At 39.0% G+C, this 20,913-nt stretch overlaps 1 protein-coding gene across 1 annotated transcript in view; it reads right to left on the bottom strand.

Moving 5' to 3' along the window:
* CACHD1 (cache domain containing 1) overlaps positions 1-20,913 on the bottom strand; it is a 225,867-nt gene that overhangs the window by 23,778 nt on the left and 181,176 nt on the right. The window contains exons 10-16 of the mRNA XM_050757476.1: positions 17,080-17,229; positions 15,490-15,613; positions 14,567-14,684; positions 10,196-10,364; positions 5,251-5,393; positions 4,417-4,598; positions 3,232-3,342 (exon numbers count right to left, since the gene is read on the bottom strand). Of these exons, the coding sequence (XP_050613433.1) occupies positions 3,232-3,342; positions 4,417-4,598; positions 5,251-5,393; positions 10,196-10,364; positions 14,567-14,684; positions 15,490-15,613; positions 17,080-17,229 (997 nt within the window). The remainder of the gene's footprint in view (positions 1-3,231; positions 3,343-4,416; positions 4,599-5,250; positions 5,394-10,195; positions 10,365-14,566; positions 14,685-15,489; positions 15,614-17,079; positions 17,230-20,913) is intronic.

Here is a 20,913-nt window from a genome sequence, read left to right as displayed (position 1 = left end):
TTGAGTGCATGGGACCGCTTCATGACAAGCTGAATATTAGCTTAGGCTTTCTCTTCTGACCTGCTAAAATGTCAGAAGTTTAAAGCAAAAATAGCATGATGAAAATAACTGTCATTTATTTGGGACTCGACCTTTTACGTACAGTAGTAAGCATTTGACATGTATCATCTCTAATTCTCATCCTAGCAGTTCAATGCAGGTATTACGGCCTCTGTTTTACATATGAGGTCAAAGAGATCACAAAACATTATTATAAAAGTGCTTAACATTTATTGAGCCCTTACCAGATACCAGGCACTGTTCTAGGAGATTGACATATATTATTTAATTTAATCTTTAAAAATAATCATTTCAGGTAGGCTCTAATATCTCACTTTCTTAAGTGGGGAAACAAAGGCGAAAAGAAATTTGTTTATAGTCATGCAAACAGTAAACGGAAAATCTACTTTTTGGGAGTAGAACCATGTGTTAGGAGGGATGAAGTTCTCAAGCTGGCACCCAAGGCCAACATCATTAGTAATCATTTGAAAAAAACCTTTGCAAAGCCTATCTATCCACGTATCCATCAAAGTCACAGTTGCTCTGCTTGAGCACCATAAGAGGTAGTTGACTTGCATTTTAAACTCTGTTGATTGAAAAATACACAGCTCTAAATAGTAAAATCACACTCTGCTAAGCAAAATATCCAAACAACCAGGTGCATGGGATTTCATATTATGCAGGGCAAGAGCAGACACTTATTCTGGGGAATATACACGCTGACCAAGTGACTCAGGAGGCAGAATCCAGGATTTCAACTGTCGTTTCTTGCTCTTATTATATTCTAGTTAAACTTGTGTAGGTTCAACCCATGATGTAAAAGTAACCAAATGAGGGATTTGAACCTGGGTTTTTCTGTTGCCCAGGTTGGAGTGCAGTGGCACATTCTTGGCTCACTGCAACCTCTGCCTCCCAGGTTCAAGTGAGTCTCGTGCCTCAGCCTCCAGAGTAGCTGGGATTATAAGCATGTGCCACTGCATGTGGCTGAACCTGGGATTTTCTTTTTTCTTAATTTTTTTATTTTTATTTTTTGAGATGGAGTCTCACTCTGTCGCCCAGGCTGGAGTGCAGTGGCACGATCTCGGCTCCCTGTAACCTTCACCTCCCGGGTTCAAGCGATTCTCCTGCCTCAGTTTCCTAAGTAGCTAGGATTACAGGCACGCACCTCCATGCCTAGCTAATTTTTGTATTTTTAGTAAAGATGGGGTTTCACCATGTTGGTCAGTCTGGTCTTGAACTCCTGACCTCATGATCTGCCCACCTCGGCCTCCCAGTGTGCTGGGATTACAGGCGTGAGCCACCACACCTGGCCTGAACCTGGGTTTTTCTAACTTGAAAGTCCATCATATTTCCAAGTTGTGATTCACTTGGACCAACATGATAAATATTTGTAAACAAACCAAATCAAAATTCTTCCACCCATTTGAATCCCAACAAAAGTATGTAAACATGCATACACAAGCATGAACATCTGCCCCTGCCCTTGCCCTCCTGAACAAAAATAATACATCTAGATAGAAAAGCAAATGGCTCTTGATAATAAGCTGCCAGGTGAGGGGAGCCAGCTGGGTCAACCAAAGACTAAGACACACCTGGGTTTTGATTCCCTGTACTGTAACAACGTCTTTAAGAGCCCAGTTCTGGCCCATTTCATTGTAATCAAAGACCAAGGTGACTGTGGTCCCCTCAAAAGAAACAGCCTTTGTTTACTTTTTCTCAACCCATTAGAATATATGGGAGGGATGACAAATCACTGTATTTAGACATCAGTAGGCGTGTGCTTCACACATGGTCTGTTAATGAAAACACCGAGGGATGTGTTCTAAGTAAGTGTTTACTTGTTTGCATATGAAATCTTATATGATGGGAGAAGCTGACAAGAGTCAGACAGATACCATACCCTACAAAGGAGTCAACATTTGGCTGGCTGCAGGGCCCCGTTTTCCACAGAGACACAGGCCGTGATACTGAAATTCTACACCTACGGCCTCCCAATTCTTGCTCCCAATGAACTTCCGTTAGAGGAATTTTACTGAATGTCAATCATTTGACGTAATGAGCACCAGTGAAAAGCATGAACTTAAGCAAGAAAATCTGCCTCCTATAAATGTTAAGGCATCATTACAGGTACCAGTCAAAATATGGTCTTTCTTGGTTGCTAGGAAAAAATAGCTATTTGTATAATGAAGGGATTAAAACAATGTGTGTGACTTGCCTCCCCACCAAACATTTCACTGACATCTGGAGCTTAAATACTGAAACCTTAAAAGCAGGAAACATAAAGCACTCTAAATAGATTTACAGTGATATTGATATAACATTCTGGGAAAATCAATTTTCAAAAAGCCTTTTAATTTTTCAAGAGATAGTTTCAAGGACAATTATTTTTTTAAAGAAGAAAACCAAATAAACAACTTATTTAAAATTCTAAAGAATTAGACTCAAATACAAGAGGCAATAAGTTTGATGTCTTGGTACTTTTTCTCTTTTTTTTTTTTTTTTTTTTGAGACAGGATCTCATACTGTCACCCAGGCTAGAGTGCAGCCTCGAACTCTGGGGGCTCAAGCAAGCCTCCGGCCTCAGCCTCCTGAGTTACTAGGAATACAAGTATGCCCCATCATGCCTGATTAATTATTTTATTTTTTGTAGAGCCAGGGTCTCGCTATGTTGCCCAGGCTGGTCCGGAACTCCTGGTCTCAAGTGATCCACCCACCTCAGCCTCTCAAGGTGCTGGGATTACAAGTGTGAGTAAATGAACCCAGCCTGTTTTTCTTCATTAACAATCCTCTTTTTCTTGGGAAACACTCTCTGGCAATCATAATTGTCAGGCCTCTATTGATATTTCTTTCACCATTTTAAAGTGGGTATCTCTTCAAACTGCTCTTTAGACTCCAACATCTTTTCTTCTTCGTAAACATCATCATGGCTGCCAAGAGCAGGGCTAACAGTCTTTCACTGACTCATTTTACATGACAACCTTGTGAGGTAGGTATCATTCCCATTTTACAGACGTCAGGAGACAGCTATGGAATTGAAGGTGACAGAGAGAGAAGATGTTCAAATCCCAGCTTGCCTCACTTTAAAGGTCATGCTTCTGCCTCTAAGCCTTGATGTCAGTACTCTTCTATTCAGAGTTCCAAAACATCCTTGATAGATTTAAGAAATGACTATAAGGTTAATTAAAATATTACCTGGATGAATGAATTGTGTGACTGATTGTCACGACATAACCAGCTCCTCCAACATCTAAATAAGGACCAGTCAAAGAAATCAACCCTGGATTAGCTACTGCATGGAGATACCTAATGGAGACAAAAGAAAGTCATGTTATTTTACAGTATGCACCTCTATTCTGTAAATTTCAAAGAAAAGTGAGCTTGTAAGTCTAAAAATATTTATAATGAATTTCGTTTGGGTTACACTGAAATACAAAAGGATTCTCATCTTTTGTATCTGCTGTAGTATCAACACAAAAAGTAAAGAGAATCTGAAATTCCTTCTTACTTTAAAAAGAGACACTGAACCCAGTATATATCTGGGCATTTACTAAGATCTGCAGTATAGTTTTTTTTTGTTTGTTTGGTTTTTTTTTTTTTTTAACAGGGTCTCATTCTGTTGCCCAGGCTGGAGTGCAGTGGTGTGATCTTGGCTCACTGAAGCCTCAAACTCCTAGGCATAAGAAATCCTCCCACCTCAGCCTTCTGAGTAGCTGGGACTACAGGTGTGTACCACCACATCCAATTAATTTTTGTATTTTTTTTGGTAGAGATGAGGTTTTGCTATGCTACCAGGCTGGTTTTGAACTCCTAGGCTCAAGCAATCCACCTGCCTTGGCCTTCCAAAGTGCTAAGTTTACCAGGTAGAGATGTTTTAGAGACGAGGTAGACTTTCTGTTCTTATGTCCCATTGACTCCCCTGCTATGCTGTAGCACATTGCTAGCTTTTGCTTTTGAAAATTAAAGTCAAAATAAAGCCTAGAAGTAAAAGAATGTTTTTGAATTTGTGTGTTCATTTTTCACAGGTCATACCTAAGCTGTAACTTGACTCCATAATCATGTGTAGTAAAATGAAGTCTATCCACTAGGGACACATTTTGCATAAGGTAGGAATCAAACAAACCACTAGGAATTAAAATGGCCAAGCATAAAGAATTTCAGGCTCAAAATTTCAATGAAGAGATAAAAACACTGTAGATAGAAAAAGCCCACAAAGCTGTTGTTAATGCTGCACTGAAAACACTATTCAGAAACATTTTTCACCACCACGAAAGTATCTTCTTTAGTTTAATGGCCTGAAGTTGCTTTATTGTATGTACTTACCATGTCTCTCCAGGATTTGGGGGAGAACCTTTGATAATGGAAGCCCCTAAAACTCACCATTGTCTCCTAGTGGGATCAAATGCTTTGTCCATGAGGGAACCAGGATAAATTCTGAGGACGCCATTGGGCGTTGCTATGTAACGGCGGACAATGTAAGTGTTCAGGCTACTCATTTCCATTTGTGTCATCCATTCATCTGTGACGTGGCTGGTAGCCATTACTTCATTTCTGACAGAGAACTGGGAAACAAAGGAAGACATAGCAGGGATCCTTTAAAACTCACATGAAAAGAGAGTGGGCTGCTGGCAGGGCTTCCCGAAGCTCTGCTGCAGAGAAGCCAAGCCCAATTACTTTTAAAAAATCTTTCCACAGCAGATGGATGCAGCCAAACTTGGTGAAAACAAAAGCTTGCAGAAATACAGTCAGCGGATGCGTGATCACTCAATTGTTCACCCCAGCTAGGCTTTCTGAGTTTAAGAAGAAAAATCCTATAGCGAGTCATTAGTAGACACACATATACACACTAACCCTAAAGCTTTGTTCCTTAAACTTTATATTTATCTCAAGAGACAGCAGGGGCACTTTACTTCTTCCCCTGGGTAAAACAGGGCTGGGAAAGTTTCACTAGTCTCTAAATCACATCCCTGTAACATCACTGGAAACCCCCAGTGCTTCTAAGGCCTGTAACAGATTCTCCACGTGGCCTACGGGGCTTCTTAATCCATCAGAAGGGTCACTGCTGACCAGCCTCCCCTGGGCCACACCCTGCAGCTCTCCAGCTGAGACGCACAGATGCAGAGCTGGGCTTCCTACTTCAAAGGTTCACTGCCAGCACCCCCTGCTGGGCTGGTGGAGGGGGACACCAGAAATGGAGCTCCCACCAGCACTTACTTTAAGGCCTGGGTTAGCAATGAGGCGGGTGTTGTCGCTGAGATAGGCAGTGTAGTGCTCTACCATGCGCTTTGTCTCTGGCTGGCTGAGGTGCTCATAGGGGGAGGAAAAGCTGCCAGCAGACAGCATGACGGTGGGACTTTCTGAAAGAGAAGCAAACAAAGCAGGTCTGAGAATGCAGAGACTCTATCTCATGCTGAACAAAAGCATCGCTCGGGCTCTGCCAATCCGTCAGCTATGGTGGCTTTATATATATATGTATGTGTATATATGTATACACATACATATATATATATTTTTTTCAGACAGAGTCTCGCTCTGTCGCCCAGGCTGGAGTGCAGTGGCTTGATCTCAGCTCACTGCAAGCTCTGCCTCCTGGGCTCCCACCATTCTCCTGCCTCAGCCTCCCGAGTAGCCGGGACTACAGGTGCCCACCACCACGCCCGGCTAATTTTTGTATTTTTAGTAGAGACAGGGTTTCACCACGTTAGCCAGGATGGTCTCGATCTCCTGACCTCGTGATCCGCCCACCTCGGCCTCCCAAAGTGCTGGGATTACAGGCATGAGCCACCGCTCCCGGTGGCGGCTTAGTATCTTCCACCAGGAAACAAAGAGCCCTGTGCTGAGAAGAGCTAAAAAGGAAAAGGGCCACATTCTCTCCCTTCAGGGAGCTTACGGTCCTAAAAATGAACAGGTAAAGACATGCACCAATAGACACAAGTGCTGGGAGTAGAAATTCTTCAAACTACCTGAGATCCACATATAATATCTATGAGGAATGAGGGGACAGCTTACGACACACATGAAGCCAGTCTGGATTAAAGCCATTTCCTAGCTGTGTGTGTTTCTCTCATTTGCATAGCGGGGAAGATAATAGCAGCAATCTTATAGAAATATGGTGAGAATTCAATGAGTTAATATTTGTAAAGCAAATGAGTATTAGCTATTATTCATATTAGTAGTATTTAAGAAAGATGGAACAGTGAAATCAATGCAAAAATCAAATAAAAATTACTCAGATGGTGGCAGCAAACTTGACATAAAAGCTTCTAGAAATATAGTAGCTAATGTATACATGTTTCATTATTGGTCTGATCTAACAGGAAAATCCTAGTTCTCTAAGATAAAAATTCTCACAATGAATGTTCTACCATTCAACCTTACAGTATTTTTAAAAGCTTTAGAAAGCATGATCATGTGTCCTATCTCATTTAAACACACAGGGCATCTTCTACTCCTTTTGTTAGTTCTCACACGTCATGTCTTGTCTCCTGGTAGCCTGGTGATCTCTGATTGTGCTGGACATTGTACTTAAAAACTAATCTGTAGAAATAGCTTGAGGCCTAAGAAGATGGGGGATCTTTCTATAGAGAGGATTGCTGTTTCATCCTGTCTGGTGCCACACTGCAAGATGCAGCAGGTGGGGTGTTGGAAACAGTTCCCAATTAGGAGCCAGGATACTGACCTAAGCACTGTGTGACTTCAACCAATCCTATTTTAAAGGCTAATGCTTGAAGTTCCCCAAACCACTCAGATGATAGGAACCCCAAGTCAAGGCCTGATTTAACTTCAGGCCTTCCGCTAAAGATGTAATCTTTTAGAATCTCTGCTAAAAGCATATATGTATGTGGGACTGGGGGTAAAATATATTAGAGTCTCTACCTTTTGTGGACCCTGGATTTGATTTTTGCTTATCTTCCTTGCCTGCAGTAGCTACTTAAAGCACTGTTTAATTTCACAGCTGTTTCTTCTGGATTGGTAGATATGTGCATCGCAAAAGTGGCTTTGAGTGTTGGCTCTCTCCTCTAGGTTATTATTTTCTCTGAGATTTTTGCCCAGTAATTCCTCTCTATCATGTTAGCTCTGATGCTTTACAAGATTGTAATCCAGGATTATGTTTCAATCCAGGAATTTTATTAAATAGTTGTCCTTAGTAGGTTGGGTTAGAATTACCTAGTCTGCCATTCCCGGAAAACATTAAACAATGTTATGTCTCATTTAATTCTGATGGTATCTTCACTGGCTACCCTGGGAGATTATTATTATATTAATTAACCAAAGCAAAGACAACCGAAGGCTCGAAAAGTGCCAAGCAGCATGCTGTGGATTCATGTATATATTCTTTTACAGGCCCTCCATGCAAGGACATGCCAAAAAGAGACAGGGTAGTTCCTGAACTCAAAGAAGTTAGGGTCCAATTGGAATGACAAAGGATAAGGAAAATAGAGAAAAATAACAATGTAAGAATAACACAATAATATAAGAAGTGTCAAAGGCATACATTCACTTCAGAGACAGAAGAGTCGCCATGGGGCTAGAGTAAAGAGAAGGAGAGGTGGCTTGGGCAGTGGGTCTCTTTTGTAGTGACAGAGACTGGCATTTTAGAAAAGGCTAGTGCAGTAAGATGAGGTGAGCACAAAGAGAAAGAATCAAGATACAGAACCCAAAGCTTTGTGTCTAGGAGGTAGACATGCTTATTTATACACACATATACATATTTAATTGCCTTAGATTATTTACTCCTAAAAAATTTTTCTTTGTCTCTTTGTGTACCGAGAAAGATGATGTCCTTCCATTAGCTCACTTGAACAAAGGTGACATATATTTAAGACCTGGCCTCTAAACCCCCACATCAATGAAATCAAATGGAAACTTTGCCACTGCTTCCTATATTTCCCATTCCCTTTTTATTGTATTTTAATTACCTTGGTTCATTTTCATTGCCAACTGATCCTAACTAAGATGCCCCTGATTACCTCTCCACCTTGTCCTGGGGCCTTACCATCCAGGTGAGGAAGGGTGGCAAGATCTCCCAGTGAAAGTCAGACACTGGCCTATGGTCTGCTTGTTAATCGTATATAAATAATTAAGTTCATAAACTACATTATCTGAATAATCTCTATGAGACAGTGCTTGCTGTCCAACTGAAATACAATGCAATCCACAGATGTAATTTAAAATTTTCCAGTAGCCACATTAAGAAAAGCAAAGAGTGGCTGGGCACCGTGGTGCCTGTAATCCCAGCACTTTGGGAGGCCAAGGCAGGAGGATCACCTGAGGTGAGGAGTCAAGACCAGCCTGGCCAACATGGTGAAACCCCATCTTTACTAAAAATACAAAAATTAGCTGGGCGTGGTGGCACGCATCTGTAATCCCAGCTAATCAGGGGGCTGAGGCAGGAGAATCACCTGAACTCAGGAGACGGAGGTGGCAGTGAGGCAAGATCGCACCACTGTACTCCAGCCTGGGTGACAAGAGCAAAACTTCCTGTCAAAGTAAAGATAAAAAAAAAAAAAAGGCAAAAAGTAGTATTAAATTAATTTTAATAATGTGCTTATAGAATCCAGTATATCCACAATAGCATTATAGTTTTAGCATGTCATCAATATAAAAATTAAGTATGAACTTCACACTTACCATATACCTCAATTTGGACGAGCCATATTTAAAGTGCCCAATAGCTACATGTGGCTAGTGGCTGCCATATTGGAAACTGTAGCTTTGAGAGATTATGCAAAGGAAACAAAAAATCTAGGCTTGAGTTTCTTTTTCATCAAGAAAACTATTGTACTTTACTGTCTTAAATTTCAAAACAGTGACCTAATTTTCACCAGCAGTAGCCTGCTCACACAGAACTTAAAAGAGGTATGTACACATTAGCGTTTCAGTAAAGCATTTCTTAAAAATACGAAAATTTTAAACATACTTTTTCGTATAAAAACGAACAAAACCTCAAAGATAAAATAAAAACGAAGAAATATAAAATCCTGCCTTCTTGGATCAATATCACTGGCTCTATCCAAATTGTCAGCACTGCTGGGAGGTATCCCAGAAGAGACCACTTAGTCCAGCCTGCTCTTCTGATCTCATGGTCAGGCAGAACTCTCGAGGATGGAATTTAAGGGAGGAACACAAACACGAGTGCTATCATTTGAAATCTAGAGACTGCAGACTTCTAGCCTTGATTTTATTCCCATTGGTTCCCCTTCTTCTCAGTTGGCCAGTTATGTCATGATTCTTAGTTATTAACTGTTTTGAACCCTAAGTCTTTTCAACAGTGAAAAAGAGAATACCTGTTTTACTGTACTGTGAGTATACTGTGGTTTGGTGACAACATAGATCACGAATGCCTAGTATGTGCCTGGCACATGGCAGAGCAGAGGTGCATGGGTCAAATCTCAGCTTTGCTATATTTTATGTTATCTGGGGGAAAATTATCTTTGGTAAACTCAAATCAATCACACGTCAACTCAGATGAAAAATAAAAAACATCTGGTATGTAATAAATGTAAATTCCTTTTTGCTTCCTTTGAATTATCTTTGTATTCCTAAGCCCTTTTGAAGATAGGGATCTGTGGTAGATTACTGCTGATATGCTACATAGATTCCTTGGGAGGCCTTTTATTGTTATTCTACCTCACCCCCCCCCAATATCCCCATACTTACATGTTTATCTTTAATGGGCTGTATCTGTGCCTCCCTCTATGGACTTTGGGCTACACTGAAAACTCTGTGCCTAGCACTAGAAGAAAGCTGAAAATGACTAAGAAATGTGAAAGCTGAGTTCTCTTCATAGAGTCTGGGCAAACCCTATTGGTGTAATTTACACTCCAGAGCCCCCCTAGAAGACCAGGCTGAAGTTAAAACTTCACTCAACATCAAACTTGTCTTTTTTCCCTTCCTTGTCCTGTTTTCCTCACTTCCTCACTGCTTTCTCAAAGCCCATCCTGTATAAATCACCAGCACACAAAACCTTGTCTCAGCGTCTGCTAGACGACCTGATTCAAGGCCAGGCTTCAAATTGTCTTCACATTTGTATCCCCAAACCAGCTGACTCTGCAGGCATTCAGTATCTTTTTTTGGGGTGTGGGGTGGATGGTATTCAAAAGGATATTTACAGTGAGCTGCTAAGAGTAAAAACGTGAAGGAAGTGTAAGGGCTTTACCTAGGGTTGCCAGCTGTTTGAAGTGGAGGCAAGCACTGGGCTGGCCCAGGAGATCCAGCCGGTGGTACAGCAGCTTGCTGCTGGGAACAGTGTTGAGGTTCTTCAGTTGTTTCACAGGTATTTCTGGTTGTATCACCACAATACACAGAATAAAGGAAGTGTCTTGTACCTGTAAAAATCAATAAAGAATTTCTAACCTAGAAAATGAGGGTTCCATGGGGACAGGGACTTTGCATACATTATTTTCTGCTGCCTTTATCTTCTATCCTCACATGGAAGGTGTTCATTAAATATATGATGAATGAATGAAGACATGAGGACAGGGTGATAGAAGGTATCTAATTTTATATTTTCTGTTTTCTCTTCTTGTTGAGGAGACTTGGAGTATGTAACAGAAAATCATGGGGCTAACAATAGGATAAGAAAAGAGTCCCTTTGAAACTGTGACCCTAGCCTTTTTTTGCTAATGTGGGTTAATAAGCACAAGCTAGAACAGGACATAATAATACAACATTTATTTCGATTTAGATTTGAAATGCACTTAAAAATACATAATTGGTTTTGCAATAAGTGTTCTGAGAATTGACTATTTTTCAGGCCAGTAGTGAATTCTCACTTTAAAAGGACGGACTGAGGAGCAGCCAATACAGAATCAAGTTCATTCATTCTATTCCAACTACTGCTTTCTCTTGTCCTGGTTGGAAATGACCAACATCACTACTTAAACTCATGAAAAATACAAATCCTATGGCACCCCTGCAGAGTCGGCCTGATTTGTCATTGCAGACCATCATAGGCAAGTGTGCCATAGCTTAAAAAGTAGTCTAATTTATTAAGCTCATATGCAGAAACAGTAGTATTTCCAGATTCACTTTGTGCCTAGAAATGGATGCTTCAACAAAATTTAGTGGGGACAATTCCACCACAGAATCAAAAGCCAATCTACCTAGTTCTAGCCACTTGATAAAGACTTAAAAGTAAAAGAAAGCCAAATTTCTCAATTATTATCCTATTATATTAGAAGAAAGATAGAACCTATTTAAAGATGGTTTATAAATAAATGAAGAGGCTGATGACTAGCAAAATCAGAACTAAAGAACGGTGCCTTATAAAGCAGCTCATGTGATTTACTTAGTGAAGTAAAAGTAAAAGATAAAGGAGAAAATTTTAATAGGTAGGTTAGAGTTAAGTGAAATATAGGATTTGTGAGGATGGTTGCAGACTCTTAAACACAGAAGCAATTTATATCTTCCTGGAATTGCTTTCAAGTACTGCTGGCAAAGATATTCACTTAGATTAATAAATTTAATCCTCTTCCTCCATTCCCCAAATTATAAATTGACAAGGTGCTCTGAAGTGGCATTTACTATTTTCTCTCTTTTCAATCTCACAGTCATCCTTTAAGTTTGTCTTCCTATGTTGTGTGTTCCAAGGAACCAAAAGACAAAACCCTACCAGAATGACTAGAATACAATTTTATAATTGGGTCTATTCTCTAAGAGAAAAATAAAGTTACCGTAAGCTTCTAAAAGTAGCACTTCATAAACAGCTCTTAGGAAAGTGGATTTCAATATAGGTCTTTCTGTCATGTTCTGAGCTGAAAAAAATAGTCTCTACATTAAAAGGAACTCTATTTCTAGAAGAGCTCTCTATGGGTTGGGAGTGGGTTTTTTTCACTGATTATAACATGGGATCCATGTTTTGAAGTGAAGCAGGCCTGTGTAACATGGGAACATGTGAATACCTTCTAATAGTCAGTACTTCTATCAGAGCAAACAGCCTCCTAAAATGCTAAAAAATGCACTTGGGTTACTCAGTGACAGAGTAATCTCTTAATGCTGCTAACACAATCTCTCAAGTTACATTTAAATTAATTCAGCGAAATAATCCCTCAATATCTACTATATCTATGAGTGTTAAGCAGTTTAGCCAATTGTCCTCAGGATAAGCTAACTCTATTTGGATTATATTAGAAGAAACCATTTTATTTTTTAGGACAAGATGAGTTATCTACCCTCCTCCCCAACAAGTAACTAAAGAGATCTTAAAAATATTTGCCCTTATTACTGGGTAACCAGCCTAGCATTTTTTTTTTCAAGTCTCCAATCTCATTATTTATTATCTCCTTAAGTTTTCACTTATAGTGATCTGCTCAACAATTTTAGAACTTGGAGAAAGCTAACACTGCTACCTGAAGTGACTGCATGATTACTACGTCGAATCTGCCTAAGGAGAATAACCAGAATTTACTAGGATCACTGAAAAAAACACAGTAACATTGAGGCTCTTTACTGTACCAAGAAAAAAAAAAAACACACTAACATTGAGGCTCTTTACTGTACGCAGATGCCTACATTTCCTACTTTTCCTTTTAATGCCAACAACCATGAAGATATTTTCCCAGGATGTAACTGAGTTGCTTTCAATCAGAATATGCTGGAGGTAAACAATCTCTAATTTTAAGCACAAAAGTCTGTTTTCTAATTTGATGACTGGTTCACCCTCACTCTTTCTGATATTAAAATTAAATAATTTGTCTTTAAAAATGATATAAACATAAGGGCAGATGGTGCTATCATTCTAAAGAAAAATCTGAAAATGAATCAGTTAAGAGAATTTCAAAATAGGCTTTGACCTTCCTCAAATGTGTATTACCAAACAACAAACTACCAGTAGAATTAGGCTTGTAAACATTAAGTTTCTCAAATAGTTTCATTTATTAATTTGTTTGCTTCATTTGCATTTTAGTAATTGCTACTGCAATAGTGATACTTTAAGAACCAAACAAGAAGGTTGGAAGAGACTCCTGCCTAAATGCATTCTGGCTACTTCCAATTCCTATCTTTCCTGATCCAACTGATAAAGGCACAGACACTGTGTCGAGTTGCTCTTTGACTGTCTGCATCTACCACTAGGCTCGATGCTCTATGAAGGCAGAGAGAGTATCAATCTTCTTTTTCCTTCTTAGTACACAGAAAATGTTCAATAAGTAGTTTGTAAAGGGATGATTACATGAATCTATTTGGAGTCAACAGGTTAAACATCAGATTTGTCCATCCAAGAAAAATCTCATGCATGACTGCATTTTATGTTCAGTGATTAAAATTTGATGATAAAAATAAAAGTCCACTCCCCTTTTGGTCAGTTATGGTATTTAGGGTCTTTCAACAGCACTGCTATGTTAATTGGGAAGGAAGAGGAGAGAAAAAGAAACACAGGTAATGTGAACAGTGTGTGTTAGATCTGCTTTCTCTGTGATTCCTTGAAGCCTGGTGTCTGAATGAATCTGCTAAGAGAAAGCAGAAATGGGTGCCACAAGTTATGGCCAAACTATCTGCTTGTGTTGAACACGAATAATCCAATTTCTAATCTAAGATTTTCTTTTCCTTAGAGAATGTCAGAGGGTACTTATGCTTTCACGTCTCCTTTTAAACTCCTAACCTCCACAATTTGAGTTGAACTGAAAAAATCCAACTGGATGTAATTGAAATGTGCATTAATAGGGGAGTGTTTAGAGAAATTTGGGTCATCCACACAATGCAATACTATATAGCCATTAAAGCCATGTGGGAGCATATATACACACACACACATATATATGCCTGCCATTAAAGCCGTGTGTGAGCATATATACACACAGACATATAAATGCCTGCCATTAAAGCCGTGTGTGAGCGTATATACACACACACACATATATATGCCTGCCATTAAAGCCATGTGTGAGCGTATATACACACACACACATATATATGCCTGCCATTAAAGCCGTGTGTGAGCGTATATACACACACACACATATATATGCCTGCCATTAAAGCTGTGTGTGAGTGTATATACACACACACATATATATGCCTGTCTGTATATACACATTTTCTGGAAATTGATCTAAGTGGCTACTTATGGGGAATGGAAAGTTAAAGGAAGGAAGGAAGTGGATAGTTTTGGCGCTATCGTGGCTCACTGCAGCTTCAACCTCTCAGGCTTAACCAATCCTCCTACCTCAACCTCCTGAGTAGCTGGGAATACAGCATGTGTCACCACGTCTGGCTAATTTTTACATTTTTTATAGAGATGGGATTTTGTTATGTTGTCCAGGCTGGGCATAGTTTACTTTCTGCTTTCTATCCTTTTATATGGTGTGATGAATTCATCATGAACAATTATGAGTTTTATAAACAAAAAAGGAAAAAATAATTATACAACATCTGTGGAATGTCTTCTTTCTCAATCACTTTAAAACTTGGTTAGTCACATTCTGAGACACAATATCAGACCCAAGTGCCACCCCCTTCCTGAGAATTCCCATATGAACAAGAGCACTGCACCCTGTAGCTCTTCAAGCAAAAACAACTTCCTCTCACTCACCATCTTCCAGGCATAGCTAACATTGTAGGCTTCCTTTCCAGTTTCTCTCAGCTTGTTTATGTGCCAAGACAGGGATGAGTTCACAGGGACTGCGATAATCTGGCTGCCCAGAGGGAGGCTGTGTTGGCAAACAGAATTAAGTATTTCAGGCAAAAGATAAAATTAAGCACTTAATTAAAGGCAAGGAAGAAGCTGTGAGCCAATGGCCACCTCCTGATTTTGAATACCAATGAAACTCATCAGTTTTGAAAGAGATAATGTGAGATTTTCAATTTCGTAAAAGCATTATGTCAGCTCTGCATTAAAAACATTCCTTACTCTCCATCCTTGCTCCCCAACTCTAATTCTTTCCAGAGACTAACTTGTCTCAAATCGCTCAGTCGTTAATTTTCAACCAATGAGCACAAAGACTCATTCCTCTACAGGTTACCATCTGCCAAAATAATGTATCACAGTTGGAAAAAATCCAATCTGTTTTTTATTTTAAGAAAAAACAATGTATAAGATTGTGCTGTCCACTTGGAATGGATGCTACTTTGCCAGGCTATTTTTTGGCAAATGCAACAAAGCTGGTCCTCAACTTAGCCTTTTATTTTGCCAACATTTTTCAATTTGGTATCATTGGAACTTTTTTTTGAAAATGAGATGAAATATATCTGATTTTACAATGAAAGTCAATGTGAACACAGAATTTGATTTACAAGACATTATCCTCAAATGATAGTTCCAAGAGACCTTATCTGTGATACAAAGTGAGCAAAATCTTGGGTGCTATTCTTATGGAAACATTACTGAGAATACTTTCGATAACATTAAAATAATTTATACACTTGTGTTACACTTTATAGTAAATACTCGTATGTGGCTTTGATGGGTCCCATTCTCAGGGAAAAAGAATCCTATGACCCTCACCTTTTTCTTACCTGAGGATATTTTGCCGAACTAATTCAAATTTTGGAATATTTTCATAATGTATGATGTCAGTATGAAGTGGGGGCTCTGATAATAAATATGGCCTGGTAAGAGATGGGTGCATAAGTGTATATCCTGCAATAAGAAAACAAAATGCATGTTAATAAGAAACATGTTGTAGGAAGTTCTGAATCACTGTTTTGAAATATGGGGTACTCTGGGCTGGCTGCCCAATATTCAACTTCTCATTGTACAACTCACCAGTCCAATAAAAACTGAACCTGTTTTATATGTGCTTATATAAAATTCTTGCAGCGTGGAAAGATGTCTTAAATTATCAAACATCCGTCTAATCAAGAGTATTTTGGAGGTATTGGCTGTTTCGTTGTTTTATAAAACATTCTAATCTACCACATAAATCTTAAGTAAATCTAAGATAACAATTTAGTAAAAAAAAAAAAAAAAGATCCAAAGGATGACATTTTTTTTTTTGTTTCTTTAACTTCTTTTAACTTTTTAACTTCAGGGGTACATGTGCATGTTTATTATATAGGTAAGCCTGTGTCGTGGGGGTTTGTTGTACAGATTATTTTGTGATCCAGGTACTAAGCATAGTACCCAATAGTTTTTTTTTGTGCTCCTCTCCCTTGTCCCTCTTTCCACCCTTAGGTAGCCTCAGTGTCTGTTGTCCTCCTCTTTGTGTCCATGTGTTCTCATCATTTAGCTCTCACTTATAAGTGAGAACATGCAGTATATGGTTTTCTGTTCCTGAGTTAGTTTGCTAAGGATAATGGCCCCCAGCTCCATCTATGATCCTGCAAAGGACATGATCTCATTCTTTTTTAAATGGCTGCATAGTATTTCATATGTAGCACATTTTCTATATCCAGTCTACCACTGAGGGGCATTTAGGGTGATTCCATGTCTTAGCTATTGTGAATAGCACTGCAATGAACATACAGGTGTCTTTATGATAGACCGATTTACATTTCTTTGGGTGTGTGTGTGTGTATATATATATACATCCAGTAATGGGATTGCTGGGTCGAATGGTAATTCTGTTTTCATCTCTTTGAGGAATCATCACACTGCTTTCCACAATGGCTGACCTAATTTACATTCCCACCAAGAGTGTTCAAGTGTCCCCTTTTCTTGGCAACCTCGCCAGCATCTGCTATTTTTTGACTTTTTAATAATAGGCATTCTGACAGGTGTAGGATGGTATCTCACTGTGGTTTGGATTTGCATTTCTCCAATGATCAGGGATACTGAGATTGTTTTCATAGGCTTGTTGGCTGCATTATTTCTTCTTTTGAAAAGTATCTGTTCATGTCAAAGGATGATATTCAATGTATCATTCAATCCTCCAGTCTAACTTCCTGATTTACAAATAACTGTTCCCTACCCCTCAAAGAACGTAGGAACACATGTGTAATTTGGAGATCCACTCTGCCATCTTTATGGTGTTCTACTACAAATGAGCAATCTTAGTCACAATGCTCTTTACACTACAATTTTTCTATTTTGTTTGGAGAATATCTATACCTTATTTTCTTTAGGTTTCTAAAAAGTATTCTTAGGATGAACATTTAGCAGGTTACCTTTGTCGTCTATGAGAAAAGTATAGGAAGCCAAAGAGTCTTGGTAATACGTCACGTCTTCAAGAATATAAGCCAGATTCACATCCACACCTACAATTCCCAGAAGTAGGTTTCCAAAATAACAGGGTTTACTCACAGTCATTATCAAACCTATGGGTTAAAAACAAAATAAATCTAAAGAATAGCAGAGAAGGAATTGGACAAAGACTGGCACTGTGCTCCGGTGAATCATGAAGGCTTCTACCAGCTGTCTCAATTTTGTTTGGAAGAAAAGTTTCCCATGTGGTCCAGTAATCAAGCACTGCCTTTGCAGACAGCGTAATAAATGAGTTAGAGTGGGAGGGAAAGAGCGATCTTTGGCAGCTCAGATAGCGCAGTTAATTCAAATGGAAGCAATTTCTATGTTTTCCACTACTTTTTCACCTAAAAAGATAAGACATTCCAGATCAGTGCAAAACATCAGCAGCACTAAATACATTTTTTCTATTTCATGAAGTAGGTAGATTCAGCTGAACTTGAAAGATCAATGGACAATGAATCTAAAAACTGTACTTATAGTCCAGCTGTACCCCTTTTGTATTGTACAGGTGACATCGGATATAACTTCTCCGAGCCTTGGTTCACACATCTGTTTATTTTTTTTTATTTTAATATTTCGAGATGAGGTCTCACTCTGTCACCCAGGTTGGAATGCAGTGGTGCGATCATAGCTCATGGTGGCCTCAACTGCCTGGGCTCAAGTGATCCTCCCTCCTCAGCCTCCCAAGTAGCTGGGATTATGGGGATGAGCCACTGTGCCTGGCTCATACACCTGTTTAAAGGATACAGCATTAACTGCTTTACTGATTTCTAGGAAATGTTAGATCAAAAGAGACTATAGATAAACGAATGCTTAATATTATTACTATACCCCATTAATGCATCCTTTAAAGAAAGGTGAAAACAAGGGGAAAAAATCTTAGAAAGGTACAGTATCTGAACATACAGAACTTCAAGTAGCTGAAGGAGGAATTAAGTTTCCAAAGGAATGTATTTCCAGTCATTCAGGCCAGGAGTTCCTACATTTTTATGTAAGGGGTCAAACAGGAAATATTTCAGGCTTTGTGGGCTACACAGTCTCTAGTGCATAATTTTTCCTTCTTTTTTTTTTTTAATAACCTTTTCAAAATATAAAGACCGTATTTCGGTAATAGGCCATGAAAAACAACAACAACAACAATAGGATAACTAGGGAAAGGGCAAAGCACACAGGAGGAAAATGCAGAAACAGAGTGTGCTGATGGTGGGTCAATGCATGGCCCTGAGATCGAGACACCTGGTTTCTCCTCGTGGCTTCCCTGCTGAGTTTGGTAAGTTGTGCTATGTCTTGGAATGAGTCTCTCCATATATCAGATGGGGTGCGGGGGTGAGATAAAATGATCTTTACGATCCCCAACAATTATACAACCCTATGGCTCTAAAGAAAACTCTAAACAAAAAGATGGATTGTTTATCTTTATCTTGATTTTGTGTTTTCCTGTGCTTGATGTCATGTTGATGTCTATCAGCCTATCAGAAAGCCATTCTTCTAGAAACATCCAGCAAAGGGATTAAACACTCCTGAAGGCTTCTACAAAGAATGAGCTTCTACACAGAGAATTGCATATGATGTCCACTTGAGGTATTATCGAGTTGCTATGGTTGCATAGGCCAACTAAATGCATCATTTGGTAAGAAGAAGTGGATACATCACTGAAAAAGCTTCTGAAGTCATGCAACGGGTCTCTATTTTGGTTTCAAAAGCATTTTTTTAAGCAGTTCATATTTAGAATGCTATCTGTTTTAAAACGTTTTAAAATAACAGGTATTTAAGAAGGTTTTAGAAATGCATTTTGGAGAAGGTTTTTCCCAGGTCTCCCAGGATAAATAGCTTGTAGGCGGCAGGAGCAGGCTGAGAGGACCAGCATAGAGACAGAGGTCACAATCTGCCCGCCACAGTCCCCTGAGCTTTAGTCTAGGATTAAAGCCACTTTCATAGATCAGTAAAGTACAACAGAAATACTCAGGGACTGAGATGCCTGTTCGCTTCAAATTTCTATTCTCCTCTGGACAGGTTGAGAACAAAGTCTTAAAAAAGAAACACAATCTTACTTTTCAATTATCAACTGGGACAGAAGACTCTTGATCCCATTATGGCAAATAAAGTATGCTAAGCTCCTGTTATACTGACAAAATCCTCAATCACTCTCTCTGCTTTAACCTAAAGCACATAGATTTACTATTTAAAAAGAAATATGTTCAGTAACTGATATTTTAATCTGTGTAGGTTTTGAACTACAGTCACATAAACATGGGTTTCCCTAGAATCAAGCCATTCGAGGATGTGTCACTCAATAATTCTAGGGACTGAAAAGACAGACACACTCCAGCAGAGGAATTCAATAGGTCTGCGAACCAATCACTGAAATCCACGGCACAGGATTCATAACACAGGCCCCAAGGAGTAAAATTTGGATGGTATCAGGCAACAGGTGGCCCAATTTCTACATGTGATTTGGTTTAAAGCATTCAGGGTAAATCCAGCTCTCTGGATTTAGGAGGGAGTCTCACCCTACCTGATACCACTATTGATAATAGAATTTGGCTATATAAACTTCTGAGTTTGTGAAAAACTGGATTTCTACATCTTTTGTCCCTTTCACACAGTATTAACAGGAATTACTGATTTGCCTTTCTCTTCTCAGACTTACAAGCTTACTGAGGGTAGGAGGTGAGCCTCACTCATCACTGCCTGGCACAATGCTTGGCTGGCACTCAGTAATGTAGGCTACATGCATAAAAGGTAACTTGGATTTAAGACTTCATGTTTTCACTAAAAAGGGAAATAACCTTGTCTAAAAGTGGGAGTTTCTATTCTATATACATGTGTAGGCCCTGACAGTAATAGGAGTGATTTTAAAAAGTGAGGCTGAGCATGGTGGCCCACACCTGCACTTTAGGAGGCAAAGGTGGGAGGATTGCTTGAGGCCAGGGGGTAGAGGCTGCAGTGAACTATGATCACGCCACTGCACTCCGGCCTGGGTGAGAGGGAGAGGCCCTAGCTCTTTAAAAATAAAAATTGAGATATAACGGCAGTTGGCTTATTTCTTCCTTATAGAAAGAGAATGTCTACCTAGTTTCTAGAAAACACCTTCTCTATAGGCTTGTTACTTTTTACACGAGTTTAAAAAAAAAATCATATTTGTCAATTCATATTTGTTAGTTCCTAGCTAACAAAACATAAATATAATATCTCAAATGGCAATGGTGCCTGTCTGGCTAATAATTAGCTACTTCTTCAATTTTCTTCTCTGTCAAGGAAGGAAAGAGGGGAGGATATAGAGAAAAGCGTGGAGGAGGGAAAGAACGTGGAGAAGTAAAAGAAAAAGATCACGCGTTTACTGAAAATATACTGTTAGGCATTGTTCTAGATGTTTTATTATTATTGCATTTAATCTTCACAACTGCCTTGAGAGAAATGTTGTATTTTCTGTTACATTTTCCAGATTCTATTTCATAGGTCAGGAAATTGAATCCTGTGAAGGTTCAGTACTTTACTCAACATCCTGTTATGGGTAACTTAGGCATCAGGATGATGGCGACGCTGATGTTAGTAATAATAACAATGACAACAACAAAGGTAAAATACATTTAATAAATGAAATAAAAACAGTAATTATAATTGAATGGTATGCCGGTCATGTGTTATCATTTATTTTATAATATCTAGGTAATCCTAGATTAACTAGATAATGACAGGTCATATATGTTATCTAGTTAATCCTAATCTGAAAGATTTACTATCCCATTTTACAG

Source organism: Macaca thibetana, chromosome 1 (genome assembly GCF_024542745.1).
Source record: "Macaca thibetana thibetana isolate TM-01 chromosome 1, ASM2454274v1, whole genome shotgun sequence".
NCBI lineage: Eukaryota > Metazoa > Chordata > Mammalia > Primates > Cercopithecidae > Macaca > Macaca thibetana.
Note: the sequence above shows the minus strand (reverse complement) of the source record. Positions and strands in the feature narration are given on the sequence as shown.